The sequence below is a fragment of the Tiliqua scincoides genome, chromosome 2 (assembly GCF_035046505.1).
Source record: "Tiliqua scincoides isolate rTilSci1 chromosome 2, rTilSci1.hap2, whole genome shotgun sequence".
In the NCBI taxonomy this organism is placed as follows: Eukaryota; Metazoa; Chordata; class Lepidosauria; order Squamata; family Scincidae; genus Tiliqua; species Tiliqua scincoides.
In genome coordinates, this window is record NC_089822.1 from 100,943,631 (window position 1) to 100,956,430 (window position 12,800).

General features: G+C 44.0%; 1 protein-coding gene across 1 annotated transcript in view; it reads left to right on the forward strand.

Moving 5' to 3' along the window:
* LOC136641790 (ephrin type-B receptor 5) overlaps positions 1-12,800 on the forward strand; it is a 156,515-nt gene that overhangs the window by 106,271 nt on the left and 37,444 nt on the right. Inside the window, exons 5-6 of the mRNA XM_066617821.1 lie at positions 6,787-6,942; positions 9,653-9,991. Coding sequence (XP_066473918.1) covers positions 6,787-6,942; positions 9,653-9,991 — 495 coding nt within the window. The remainder of the gene's footprint in view (positions 1-6,786; positions 6,943-9,652; positions 9,992-12,800) is intronic.

Sequence of the window (12,800 nt, forward strand, 5' to 3'; positions counted from 1 at the left end):
CAATTTATATATATATATTTTTATTTAAAGATAAATGCCACAACAGTGCTATGGAATACAATTATAAAGTTTGTGGGGAAAATTTTTTTGAAAAATATTTTGATTTTTGATTGTTGCCCTAGAGCACAAAATAGCCTGGCACCAGCCCTTCCCACCCTTCCAGGTGGGCGCGCTTGAAAATAGTTGCTTGCTTACAGTCCAGTCCTGAGCTGCCCGGTGTGTAGGCTGCAGCAGCACCGAAAATGGTGGCTGCTGCATCCTGCGCACTCCAGGCAGCCATTGGCTCCTCCTCAGGAGAAAAGGACTTTTGTCCCCTTCCCCCAGGTAAACTGAGTAACCCTGCAGTGGGGCTACTCAATCCCGCCTCCCTCCCACCCTGCTCCCTTCCCCCACCCTTCCTTCGCCTCCCCCTCTCTGGAACGCCTCCTCCCTGCTTTCCCCCACGCCCCCACCTACCCCTCCACTGTTCATGTGACCACCGGCGCTAGCTCGGCCCTAACCCAGCGCTAGGCTAGCACTGGCAGAGCACTGGTGCAAGGTCCCGCAAATGTGCCTTATGGCACGTTTGCAACAGTGTGCGTCGGTGGTAAACCAGAATGCACTCCTTAGCATTGGGCCTTAGTCACCTATGGTAAGTAAAAAATGTGTCTAAGCAACCAAAGAAGATTTGCTAAAGTTGGTTTGTCTAAGTTTCAAATGACTGACATAGGTATGCTTTGCAAGGCAGGCTAGTAAAAATAAATTGTGGGTTAGAAACGTGTAATTTATATACAAGCCTGAGAAAGAACTACAAAATGGCAGCAGGCTTCTATTGACATATAGGAATGTATTACATCCCACTTAGCCAATGTGTTCTAAGCTCAAGAGAAAATATTCAGAGTAAAATCTATACTTTCCTACACTGGACACTGTAGTGTGTCATCTTATGTGTCCCACCCCCCCTCCTTGAAGGGAAACTGTCTTGGGGTTTGGGATGCATTAACAGTGCAATCTTAAGCTTGTCTACTCAAAAGTAAGTGGGGCTTGCTTCCAGGAAAATGTGTGTAGGCTTACAGAGGAAGAGTTTTTCTCACCACAACAGGTGAGGGAGAAAGCTGTGGTAGATTTAAAGCTACAAATGAACCCTCCAGTTTCTCATCTGGCTGCTGATTTGACTCCTGGCTCTAAATGATGGAAAAATTCAGTTTTTTTTTCCAGGCACTTAAAAAAAAAATGGTGCTCAAAACATGGTCTGTTTGATCTGGAACCAGTGAAAGTGAGCACTTACTGACTACTATTTGTAGAATCACCTTTCCCAGCACAGCTGCCCTTTGATGCTGTTCCTGGACCCATGAACTCCGGAATGAGTAGAGAAGCCTGTGGACTGAGAAGTTTCATTCCTGACCTCAACAAATACAGTCAGCTCTGTTGAGTCTATTAAAAAAGAGCCAAGCAATAGCAGCCGCAGAATACTTGCATTATGATCCAGTTGAAGTCACAACTCCACAGCTTGCCTGTGACTTGTACTTGGTTCTAATAGTGATATAAGCCTCCTGCTACTGTTTGGATTATTTTTGCCCATGTCCATTATATGGCTATTAAATTAATTTTAATTTGGATTAATTTTAACAAGGTTGCTTGAGCCAATAATGGCCCAATTAAGGCGGCTTTTCAGCTCAACCATTTCCAGTGGACAGACTGGCAATATACCTGACATTTAGGTCAATTGGCTTTGGAGAGTCACTACACACACACACACACACACACACACACACACACACACACACACCCAAAAAAAAAAACCTCCTGTGTTTCATGCCAGAGTTGATTGGGTTTTTTCAGCAAGTTTCTTGTGGCTGGAGAGAGATGACAGATTTATGAGAGGTGAAGATGCTGTGATAGGTCTGTCATTTCTCCTAGCGTACCCATTCATTTTGTCTTTCGAAAAAAAGGTGTTGCGGGTTTTTGAAATACTACGAGCAAAATTTGTGTGGAGAGAAGACAGAACAAGAAGAATGCATCCTGGATAAGGATGTCTGCGTCGTACCACTTTCAGCTCTCTGAAAAAAAAAAAATTGTAATCTGTCACCAATTCCAGGAAAGTTGTGGATCAAGTCCGATCTGGAATGAGAAGACAGCATGTCTATGTGGTGACCATCCAGTGCCAATTGACTCACACAGAATGTTTATTGCAGTTTTTATATCGTTTCCTAAATTCCTGCCTCTTAATATGAGTGACACCAGTGCTAATGATCTTTGAGAATATTCCCTAGTGTGTCTAATTACTGAGTTTGAGCTATAAAAGGCCTGAGTCCAGAGTTTCTGAAGGACCGCTTGTTTTGCACGTATCCCTCGCTGCATTTTAAGATCAGTACAGGAAGTCCTCTGTTAATTAATGGAGACATGAACAGTGGCACCAAGTTCCTTCTTCTCTGTTATGCCTCTCTGGAACTTGAACCTAAGGACAATTGGAGCTGCCTTATATTGAATCAGGCTATTGGTCTGTGGCCACTGTTATCTGATTGAGATCAGCTCTCCAAGGACTCAGGCACTGATCTTTCCCAGCCCAGCTGGCTGAGACTCTTTTTAAAATGTCAGGGGTTGAAATTAGGAGCTTCTTTGTGCAAAATACTGCTGGTGCTTTGCCATTGAATTATGGGTGCTTCCTAAGGGAGCCTGCCTGGTTGAAGCTGTTTGGCCAAGTGTTACAAAATCTGTTGGCCTTCCTATTTCTGAAAGGGGTCTGAAGGAGTAGTTCAGAGTGACTTTCTTGTACTAATCATTCGGTCTTGGTCTTCTGGCTTTTCAAGTCTTTTTCATAGAGTTTTAAAAATTTTATTTTTATTATTAAAAATAGATCAGTGTTAATCAAGCTTTTTGCACAGGGACCCACTTTTTAGAATGAGAATCTCTTGGAACCCACCAGAAGTAATGTCATGACCGGAAGTGATGTCATCAAGCAGGAAAAATTTTTAGCAATCCTAGACTGCAATTTTACCCACACTTACCCAAAAGTAAGTCCCATATACTATCATTGTTAAAAGCATATACATAGTAGCCTGTTAAAAGTACAGATCTGTAACATTTCCCCAAATGCAGTCACATACCATGGTAGCATCAAGTCTAATAAATTAAAAATAAAATATTGAAATGAATGGGGAAGCACCTGAAACTGGCTTGCGACCCACCAAGTGGGTCCTGACGCACAGTTTGAGAAACACTGGCATAGATTAATTGATTAAACTCTTTTTGATTAAAAAACAAAGTGTCCCTAATTAACTGATGAGCAAATTTGAAATGTTTTCAAATTACTTTTATTACACTCACTAATAACCACTGCAAGTGGTCAGGGCAAAAGAGGCCTTCCAATCCTGAGAAAGGAATAAATGCTTCTTCTCAGACAATACGTATTGCAACACAATCTATTTTAGATAGATTGACAACCCAATCCAATGGTTCCCAGTGCCTGGAGGAACAGTGGTGCCAAAATTGTGACCTCTGTATCTTACAGGCTCCAGGAAGCCACTGAAGGTTTCCTTGGGGGAAAACCAGGCCTCACAATGAGGCATCTCAAGTCCATGCTGGGTATTCCACCAGCGCAGACTTAAGAACTTCCGTGTCAGGCTTTTCAGTCTCACATGGAGGATCAGCTCCAGCAGAGGAGGTCTCTGCGGTCCCAACCCCTATGGGTCAGTTCCTCCCCCCACCCCACCCTAGAACACTTCCCCTCCTCCCCGAACACCCGCCCCACCTTCCAGCACTCTCAACTGTGTCTGGGCGAAGTCCTTCCAGAGCCCCTCCTCACATGGTGCTGTAAACATGCTTTATGGCACATTTACAACACCTAGTGCTGGAGCTGGAGCTCTGCACAGGTGCTGTGGGCCCATAGGATTGGGCCCTTAATACCCCTCCTTTCTCATCCTAAAAAGGAATCTCAAATTGGCTTACAATCTTAGGGTACATAATTGTGTTCGGTGGTTTCTGCACTTTCCATCCCCTGCAGTCCATGTTTTGGGAATCCCTTGACCTGTACTGATCCCAAAGCAACAGCTGGTTGAGACTCCTACCAGCCAGCTCTCAGTGATTCCAGCTAAAATGGTCCTTCTCTGCTTCCTGGTCTTGCTACTGGGCAGCAGGTGTCTGCACATACCACCAGACACCACCTCAAGTACCACGGGTACTTGTCCCACTGGTTGAGAAACACTGCCATAGAGCATGCTGTGCTGCCAGAATGCCAAAGGCATAGTGGGCCCATAGGATTGGGCTGTAAGTTTTGCAACTGCAGTGTTCTTATTGCACATCTCTTAGAACACTTTTTGTTTTGTTTATTATGGAGAGGCAATTCCTAAATACAGTACTGTGTGTGTGTGTGTGTGTGTGTGTGTGTGTGTGTGTGAGGTTTATCTGGCAGAAATGATACCTGTCTTGTGCCTGGACTCTTTTTTCCAAGTTGTATGCCATCTGAGAGCAAGAGAAGCAGATTTTTGGTTGCACTTGCACCCTAATTTTCCATTTTGACACGGCACCTGATTACTCTACAGACAACGTGAAACATTTCTAGCTGCTGACTAAAAAAAAGAGTATTAGTTTTTCTTTTTAATTCATGTTTTTCCAAGCTTTCACTCTCCCCTCCCCACGTCTCAGTTATGAAAAAAGAGAATTATGTGGCAGTTCAGAAAAACAAAATAAAAGCTTTATCCCTTGCCAGAAGCAATGCTTGCAAAACTGGCAGTTTTAAAAATATTGCCTGAACCTTCAAACTCCATTCCCAAAGTGTAGACCTTGAAGGGTCATGTTTATAGATTTGGTTTTTACTTCACTTAAAACTTTTTTCTATCTCTAAATCCTGCCAGTCTATATTCTGCATTCCCCTGAGCAAAATCAATGTTGATTTCTGACATTATAATTTATATGCACTACTGGAATTTGCTGATGATTTTAGATACTGGAAATTGTCTCTGAAATTTCAAATATTGCTCCCATCACCCATTTTCAGGAATGGCTAGGTTTGCTTTTGTTCCTTCATCTTCAAGTATGTAGTTTAGTGAAACTCAGTTCCAAAGATCAGAAAAAGCAGCAACCTACAAAGCACAATCTGTGTTTGTGGAGGAGAATCTACCCTCCCAAGTCTAAGTTTGAATTTTGTTCTGTGTGCAGAAAAGTGTCTCCAGAACCAAGGATAATAGATTTAGCTTGGAAGTCTATCTAACAGAATTATCGCATGTCTAGAGAAAGAAACTTGCATTATGTAATCCTCTCCTAAATCTTACTTGTTTAAATATACGTGGCAAACTTGCATATGTATAACATATGTGAAGCCGAACAGATGATAGATATGTGTTTTTCCCATGGATTGATGCAAAGGAGGGAGATGATGTGTGTTCTTTCAGTCTAGAGTCCTTTGGGCTGCCTGGCTCACAACCTCTTAATGGAAGGAGATACACACAAGCAAGCATACAGGCAGAGACTCCTGGTGGCTCATTTAAAACACTGCTGGCTCCATCCACAGCTTTCTATTGCCAAAGAATACAGTGTACAGTTTTCCATGCTTGTGTTGTGAGTTTACATTTTGCATTGGAATTTATGAGTCAGCTTTCAGATAACATTGAAATTGCCTACATGAACTGTAAGGAAACAAATAATAAACTCAAACTGTAATCTGCAAATAACCGAGAAGGATGTTCTTGAGTGAGAAGGCTGAACAAATGCCTTCCTGCTGATGAGCATCTTCACTTATTAAATGAATGTTAGGATGCAGTGGAAGAGTCCTCAACAGTTTAACTAGAAGAAAGACTAGTTTTACAGGAATGGTCCAGTTTTACGGTGCCTTTCCCCAAATATACCTTTGATCAGTGCATGACCAAACGAAAGAGCACTGCATGATTCCTTCACGGAAAGCAGCGAGAATAATCTCTCTTTAGCAAACAGGACCCTGAGCTAAAGTAAACTTCGATTACACAGACAATCAGATCTTGCTTGCTTGACAGAAATATCAGCATGTCCTGGAAGCCATTTCTGACAGGCACAAGGAGAAACTTCAGGCTTTAGGGCAGATTCCGGCCAGCCAAGTCAGATCACACACAGCTGTTTGATATAATAACATAACATGGATTTATAGCAAAGACATGTAAATCCAGATGGACACTCCATGTGGTTAATAATTCTGAAGCTGAGCCAAAAGTTATTTTTAGAACTATTTCAGCTTGAAAATGGGGGGGGGGGGCTCTGGGTGTTTCCCTACTCACCTTTTTCGCTATGGCCCATTTTATAGTTCTTTTGGTTGTGGAGTGGGTGGTTGCCATATTTTTGTTATTTGCTAGGGTATTATGTGCTAGGGTTAAGGATCGGGTACCATCTTTAACCTCAGCCTTCAACTTGGTACCTCTGATCTTTGTATTGTTTATCTTCTGTATCATTTCTACTTTGACTCTATCTAGTTACCTAGATCCCTCTCTCACTCTCCTTCCCTCTTGGCTTTCGTTCTGTGTCTCTCCTTCTCCTTTCCCTTTCTCTGGCCCATCTGAGGTATGTTATGACAATTTTGGTCACAACCGACCAACTGAAATCAAACAGACTAGAGATTCATTTGGGTCTTCTCCCATTCAGTTTGGGTCCCATTCATTTGGGTCTTCTCCCATTCAAAGGTTTCTTTGTCTTTTACAGTTGTGTAACCTGCTGTGGGCAATTCATTGGAAGGGTCATTTTGTTTGCTAGCCCAATGAATAGAACCTACACATGAAAGGATATCCTTGGACTACTAAGATTTCATGGCTTTATCTCTTTTTCCACCCCCCTTTGTACCTTTAGCTTGCACCATTGGCACCTTCAAGGCATCGGTGGGAGATGCTCCCTGCAGTCCTTGTCCTGCCCACAGCTATTCTTCCACAACAGGCTCCAGTGAATGTGCCTGCCTGACCCGATACTACCGTTCCTCATCTGACACCTCTGATGCCCCCTGCACCAGTAAGTACCTGGGAATGACTAAGGTGGGGAGGGGATTTGCCTTACCTTCCTTTCCCTTGGTCCCAGCTCCCAACAGTCTTCTGTTAGGCCCCTTTGCCTTCCTGTGGCCTTCCCCCAGCGTCGGACAGTTTCTGCCCAACATTGCATATATGCAACAGGGACCAAATGTGTACCCCTGCTGGCCAGGCAAAAATGGCTTAATTTCCTTTTCCTCAGTGCTCACTTCCTCTATAGCTCCTTCATCCTCTTGCTTCTGTTTACTGCCTCTGGTTCTTCCCTCATTCCTTTCTCCTGTCCGGTCCTGCTCAGCTGAAGCACATACATAAGTGTTTCCATAGCCCAGCAGTGCCCAAATTATCAGGGAGAGTTTGAGCCACAGTAAGCGTGTGCGGGGATGGGGGGAAGGCAGTGACATGATCTGCTGGATCGCGCTGCTTTGGAGGGGGCGCAGGGGCTTACTGCCACTTACAAGAGCCTGCAGCAGTCTCCCAAGGGTACAGGGAGCCCTTGTGCCAGCATTTGCAGCACTCTCCTCGCTGTGGAGTCCCTCAAAATTGCGATTGTGACCACTTCCAGTTTTGCGTTTGCAAAACTGGAAGTGGTTGCGATTGCTATTTTTACTGGCTCTGCAGTGTGGGGAGCCCTGCACCCCTGGGAGGCTGCTGCAGGCTCTGATAAGTGGCAGCAAGCCCTGCGCCCCTCCAAAGCAGCATGATCCAGCAGATCGCATTGCTGCCTTTCTCCCTCCCTCCCTCCCCACCCGTAGGGGGGGCGGGGGCCAGGGCTCTCTGGCTGGGGTGTCACAATGACCCACTTTGAGAACCGCTGCCGTAACAATTCCATAATGGAACTGCCAATTTGCACACAAATGTTTGTGTGACCAAGCACCAGGTATGATTCATCTTCCAAAGGCTGCTTTCCCTCCACTATTGGCTTTTCAAAGCCATCCTCGAAGGCATCTGGTGGACAAACGGTTGGTCAACCGTTGTCCTATGTTTGGGGCATAGCGTTGGTACAGAATTTTTCCTTTTTGATGCCACAGGGTCTGGTGGTGTTGGACTGTGTTGTGGGGGTTGCCTGATGTTCCGATTATACTTTGCAAAGCCAATAATTGTGAATGGCAGATTGAAACAGGAATGCTTTGCCAGAAATGAGAATATTTGAATGACTGAAGATACAGAATTGTTTGGCTGGGTCAGACCAAGGGTCTGTCTAATCCTGCATTCTCTTTCCAACAATGCCAGCCAGATGCCTCCTTACATGTAGGGCATGATCATGACAGCCTTCTCCTGTTGTTTGCTCTGATCTTATGATCAGAACTATGTACTGCCACGATGCACAGTGGCTTCATTTTGTTGCATGGCTAATAGCCCTTGATAGAATTCTCCATGGATTTGTCTAAGCCCTTTCGTAAAGCCATCTAACTTAACTGCCAGCAGCACATTTCATAGCAGTGAATTGTGTAAATCAGTCATGTGCTGTGCAAAGAGGTACTTTCTTTTAACAATCCTGAATCTACTGCCAGTAGGTTTTATTGGGTGATTCCAAGTTCTAATAACATGAGAGAGGAAGAAGCATTTCTCTCCTTTCACATTTTTTATACAATACATTCTGGTTGTCACTGTTCTATTTAGTCACTGTCTTCTACTGTACACAGGGGGACTTAAAACAAGTGAAAACACATTAATGCAATTTAAAAATGGAGCACTCTACAGGTGAGATTAGACCTTGCTGCAGATGCAGGGATCCTGCTAAAAGAATCGTCTCTGTGTCTCCTTCTCATCCTCCTTTCACCCAATAAGATCTAGGAATGCTAACCATACACCATGACATCATGAAGTTGCAAGTTCTTGTCCCCCCGATGCGATATTACTGGCTGCTGCTATTAGGGCAGGGAAGCCCAAATGGCATCAGGTCATGTGGTGAGTAATGGTTTATGTTACAGCAGCTGCAGTGTCTAACCCAACTCTAAAATGAATTAGGACCCAATCCTATCCAATTTTCCATTGCTGGTGCTACTGTGCCAATAGGGTATACGCTGCATCCTGTGGTGTAGAGGCAGTCACTAGTAGTAGTTGGCAACCTTCAGTCTCGAAAGACTATGGTATCGCGCTCTGAAAGGTGGTTCTGGAACAGCGTCTAGTGTGGCTGAAAAGGCCTAGTGGCTTCACTAGGACCTTCTTAAGGTATGGGAACATGTGTTCCCTTTCCATGGGGCTGTATTGTGGCTACAGCAGAGCTGGAAAGTTGAATTGGACCCTTAGGATGCTAGAAAAAAAAAAAACAGCAGCAAATTGATACTTATTGAAACTATAATATTTCAATAATATAATTATTGAAACTATAATAAACACTCAAATCAACTGACTGTTGATTTGCAAAAGAAGGTGGTTTTTTCCTTCTGTACGCTTGGGGTAAAGGAAATCAGAACTCCCTCTGAGCAGAACTCTCTGACTAGGACTGTTAACACAGTGGGTGCCATGAGAGATGAAAGTCTGGACCACTCTCTCTTAAAGTTACAGTCTTCTCACATGCCTTTTTTCTGAACTTTTATTCTTGTAAGAAAGCTACTCTAGGCAGGCAGTGCATAGATGTCACAAAATATGTTACCATCCTATTGCTCCTATATGCCCTTCTCTTTCTTTCTCTCTTATTCTCTGTCATCTAAGCTTTTCAGGATCTCATGTCGGTTTTGTTTTTTTTAAAATAGGCACCCCATCAGCGCCCCGTGACCTCAGCTATGAAATAATTGGTTCCAATGTCCTGCTGACCTGGCGCCTCCCAAAGGACCTAGGGGGCCGTAAAGATGTTTTCTTCAATGTCATCTGCAAGGTGTGCCCAACAGGATCCCCGGGGCCTTGTGTGCGGTGTGGGGACAGTGTCCAATTCGAGCCACGCCAGGTGGGGTTGACAGAGAGCCGGGTGCAAGTCTCCAATCTCCTGGCCCGAGTGCAGTACACCTTCGAGATCCAAGCAGTCAACCTTGTGACTGAGCTAAGCCCAGATGCCCCACAGCATGCTGCCATCAATGTTAGCACCAGCCAATCAGGTGAGGAATGCTGTTGGTTGATTCCCATTCCATGCTTTGCCTTCTCCTCTTCCTCTGTTTTGCTTTCCATTTTTCTTTTCCTCCCTTTTCTGCTGGTATTCAGATGATGCAAAGAGACATAGCACCTCTGATGGTGGCCATAGGGTACTGCCTAGAGTGGCAGTATGGCAGAAGACTGATTTGTAACATTACATGCACATAGTCCTTTGGGAGGTTCTCCTGCACAAGCTTCATCGAAATGAATAGGAGCTGCATAAGACCACCACAATGCTGTTGTTCATGAACAATGAACTCTTGTTCATGCAGGTGGGGCTTGTTCAGAAGAACAATCTGGTGGATTGTGCTCCGTGTCAATAAGTGTGTAGGGAGAGTTTGTGTAAGGGACTAAGAAACTAGTCTACAAATCAGAAAGCCCTTGTTTTGGCTTTTGTCTCTGCCATGGACTCACTAGGCAAACTTAGGCATGGCTTTCTATCAACCTCATTTGCAATATAGGATAATAATGCTGGCTTGCCTTAAAGGGCTGTTATGAAGAGTGCAACAAGATAGTGTTTGAGCATCACTTTGAACACTCTAAAACCTGACATCAGTTCTAAATATAGTGGGGAGCAGAATTTAGATACCAAAATGTCTTGAACAGCCCTGTTGGTATTCTCCCTTTACATTCTCAGAATCCTACAAGGTAATTCTACCTTATTTTTGTTGTCTTTAGTATTCAAGAGATTTTTCAAGTCAGTGTGTCCCCTTTCTCACCACCCCTAACACCATCTGCCAGTCAAGTGGGTAGACCTTAGCAATGGTGCCAAGCTTAGTGAGCATTCTCAGTAGGAAGAGAGGAAACATCAGAAGCAGGAGTTACTCTGGAGGTAAAGTTACTCTGGAGTTACAGGAGTGGGAGAAGTAGCCAATGACATAGATCAGAGGAACAGGTGCTTCACTGCAAAGAACAGAATCCCCTGTCAGGCTTTGGCATGGGGCCATTAGACCCAATACAAAACTAAAGAGCCACCTAGCATCTTCTTGAATTCTGTGGCTCCATGCAGGCTGCAGCTTCTCTAATGCTAATATTAAGGAGCAGTGCTAAAGCACAAGTGGGGGAAAAATAAGGATGTGGCTCATATCTGTGATTTTCTTTTCCCAAAGCGAAAACCTCATGCAGTATTTGCTTTTGTGGATGAGAATCGCAAACATTTTTTTTTTGTTGAAGCTGCAAAAGATCACCACAGTAGCTTAATTATGTAAGCTGTTGTGCAGTTAAGTCACTTGCACATGCAATGTTCAGCAGTGATTCAGAGCTATATTATACTGCTGTCTGTGCTTTTGAATGAAAAACATGATGCACAATTAAGCCATTTGTGCCAGACACGTAAGTACCCACTACCCCCTTACAACATCTATTTTTTGGCTAGCTAGCTCAATGGTTCTGCGCACTGATTATGTTATAATCAGTTAAGTTATTTTGTATACTACCTTCAAATACCAAAAAACACGAATTCCCTTTGTTTAGTAGTGTTATGTTATAGTTATTATTAAATAATCCATAACGATTTTTCTTAAAATGTGCTGCTTTTCTTGCAATTTAATCTAGACTCTATCCAAGATTGTGCCTTTCACCCAATCATATCAGGCCCCGTTGCCAATGGAACACACATTCTGCTGCCAGTGGCTGATGCAAAATGATCATAAAGCACACTGATGCAGTGTGCTAAGTAGTGTGCTGCTGGAGCGCTGGTATGTGCGCTTTGCTAAATCGCTGGCCACCTGTCGGAGCAGATAAGCCAGCAGGAGAGGAAGGAGGGGTAGGGGAGGGTGGAACAGGGGCAGGGAGGCTGTGGAGGGGTGGATCCAGTCGTGATGGCATGTTCCAGATCCTATCCCCTCCTTTGGCAGCCTACTCCCACTTTCTCTCCTTGGACATGTGCCAGCAAAGTGAAGACCCATTGCAGAGTAGGAGGCTTACAGAGGTGTAAGGGGATTGAAATCTCTTTTCCCCTCTGATACCTCACAATTCCCCCCCCCCCCATTTTTTTACATGGCTGCACCAGTGGGGTGTATGTGTAAGAGGATAAGATTGGGCTGTTAAAGTCTGGCAAATAATCTTGACCCACTTCTCCAACATGATCTGAAACGATGGTGCTGAATTGTGCACAGAACGTACAACTGACTTAAATCAGTTATGTATCTGCCTCTGCCTTTTTGAATGGGGAGTACAATGTATGGTTAAACGTATTTCAGATACCCTGACACATGGAATCCATAACAATGGATTGGATCCACTTTGCAAAAACCACACATCTGTTTTTGTGGCAAGTGTGTCAAACATGCCATATCAACACGCAGGAAATAGCTGAGAGAATGAAGAAGAAAAGTTTGGCACATCCCAGAAGATGATGTATACTCCAGAAGAAGCTTGTGTCTGGGGGTGTCCTCCAGCTTATGTCTGTTGTTTCTTCTCACCCTCTGCTATCTTCCAGTTCCTCTCCTTTCTCAGCTTCCTCGTTTACCTTTTCAGTGTCACAGCTCCTCTCTTTCTACACTTGACTGCTTCTTCTCTTGTCGCTTCCTTTCCCTGCATCTTTTCTGTTCCTATCAACTTCTGTCCTTGCCAGTCTGTATTTCAGCATTTCAAAACAAATGTGACAACAATGCCCCAGCCTGTCTGTCTCCAAAGAAAGCATATGAGGAGTTTACAAAATGTAAACTATGTGAATTACTTGTCTGAAATGCCGAAATTCAGGCAGCCTCAAAGGCTGGACAAAGGCAAAAATCTTTCTCAAATGTCAGAAAGCTTTGTCAGCCGTTGTTGAAT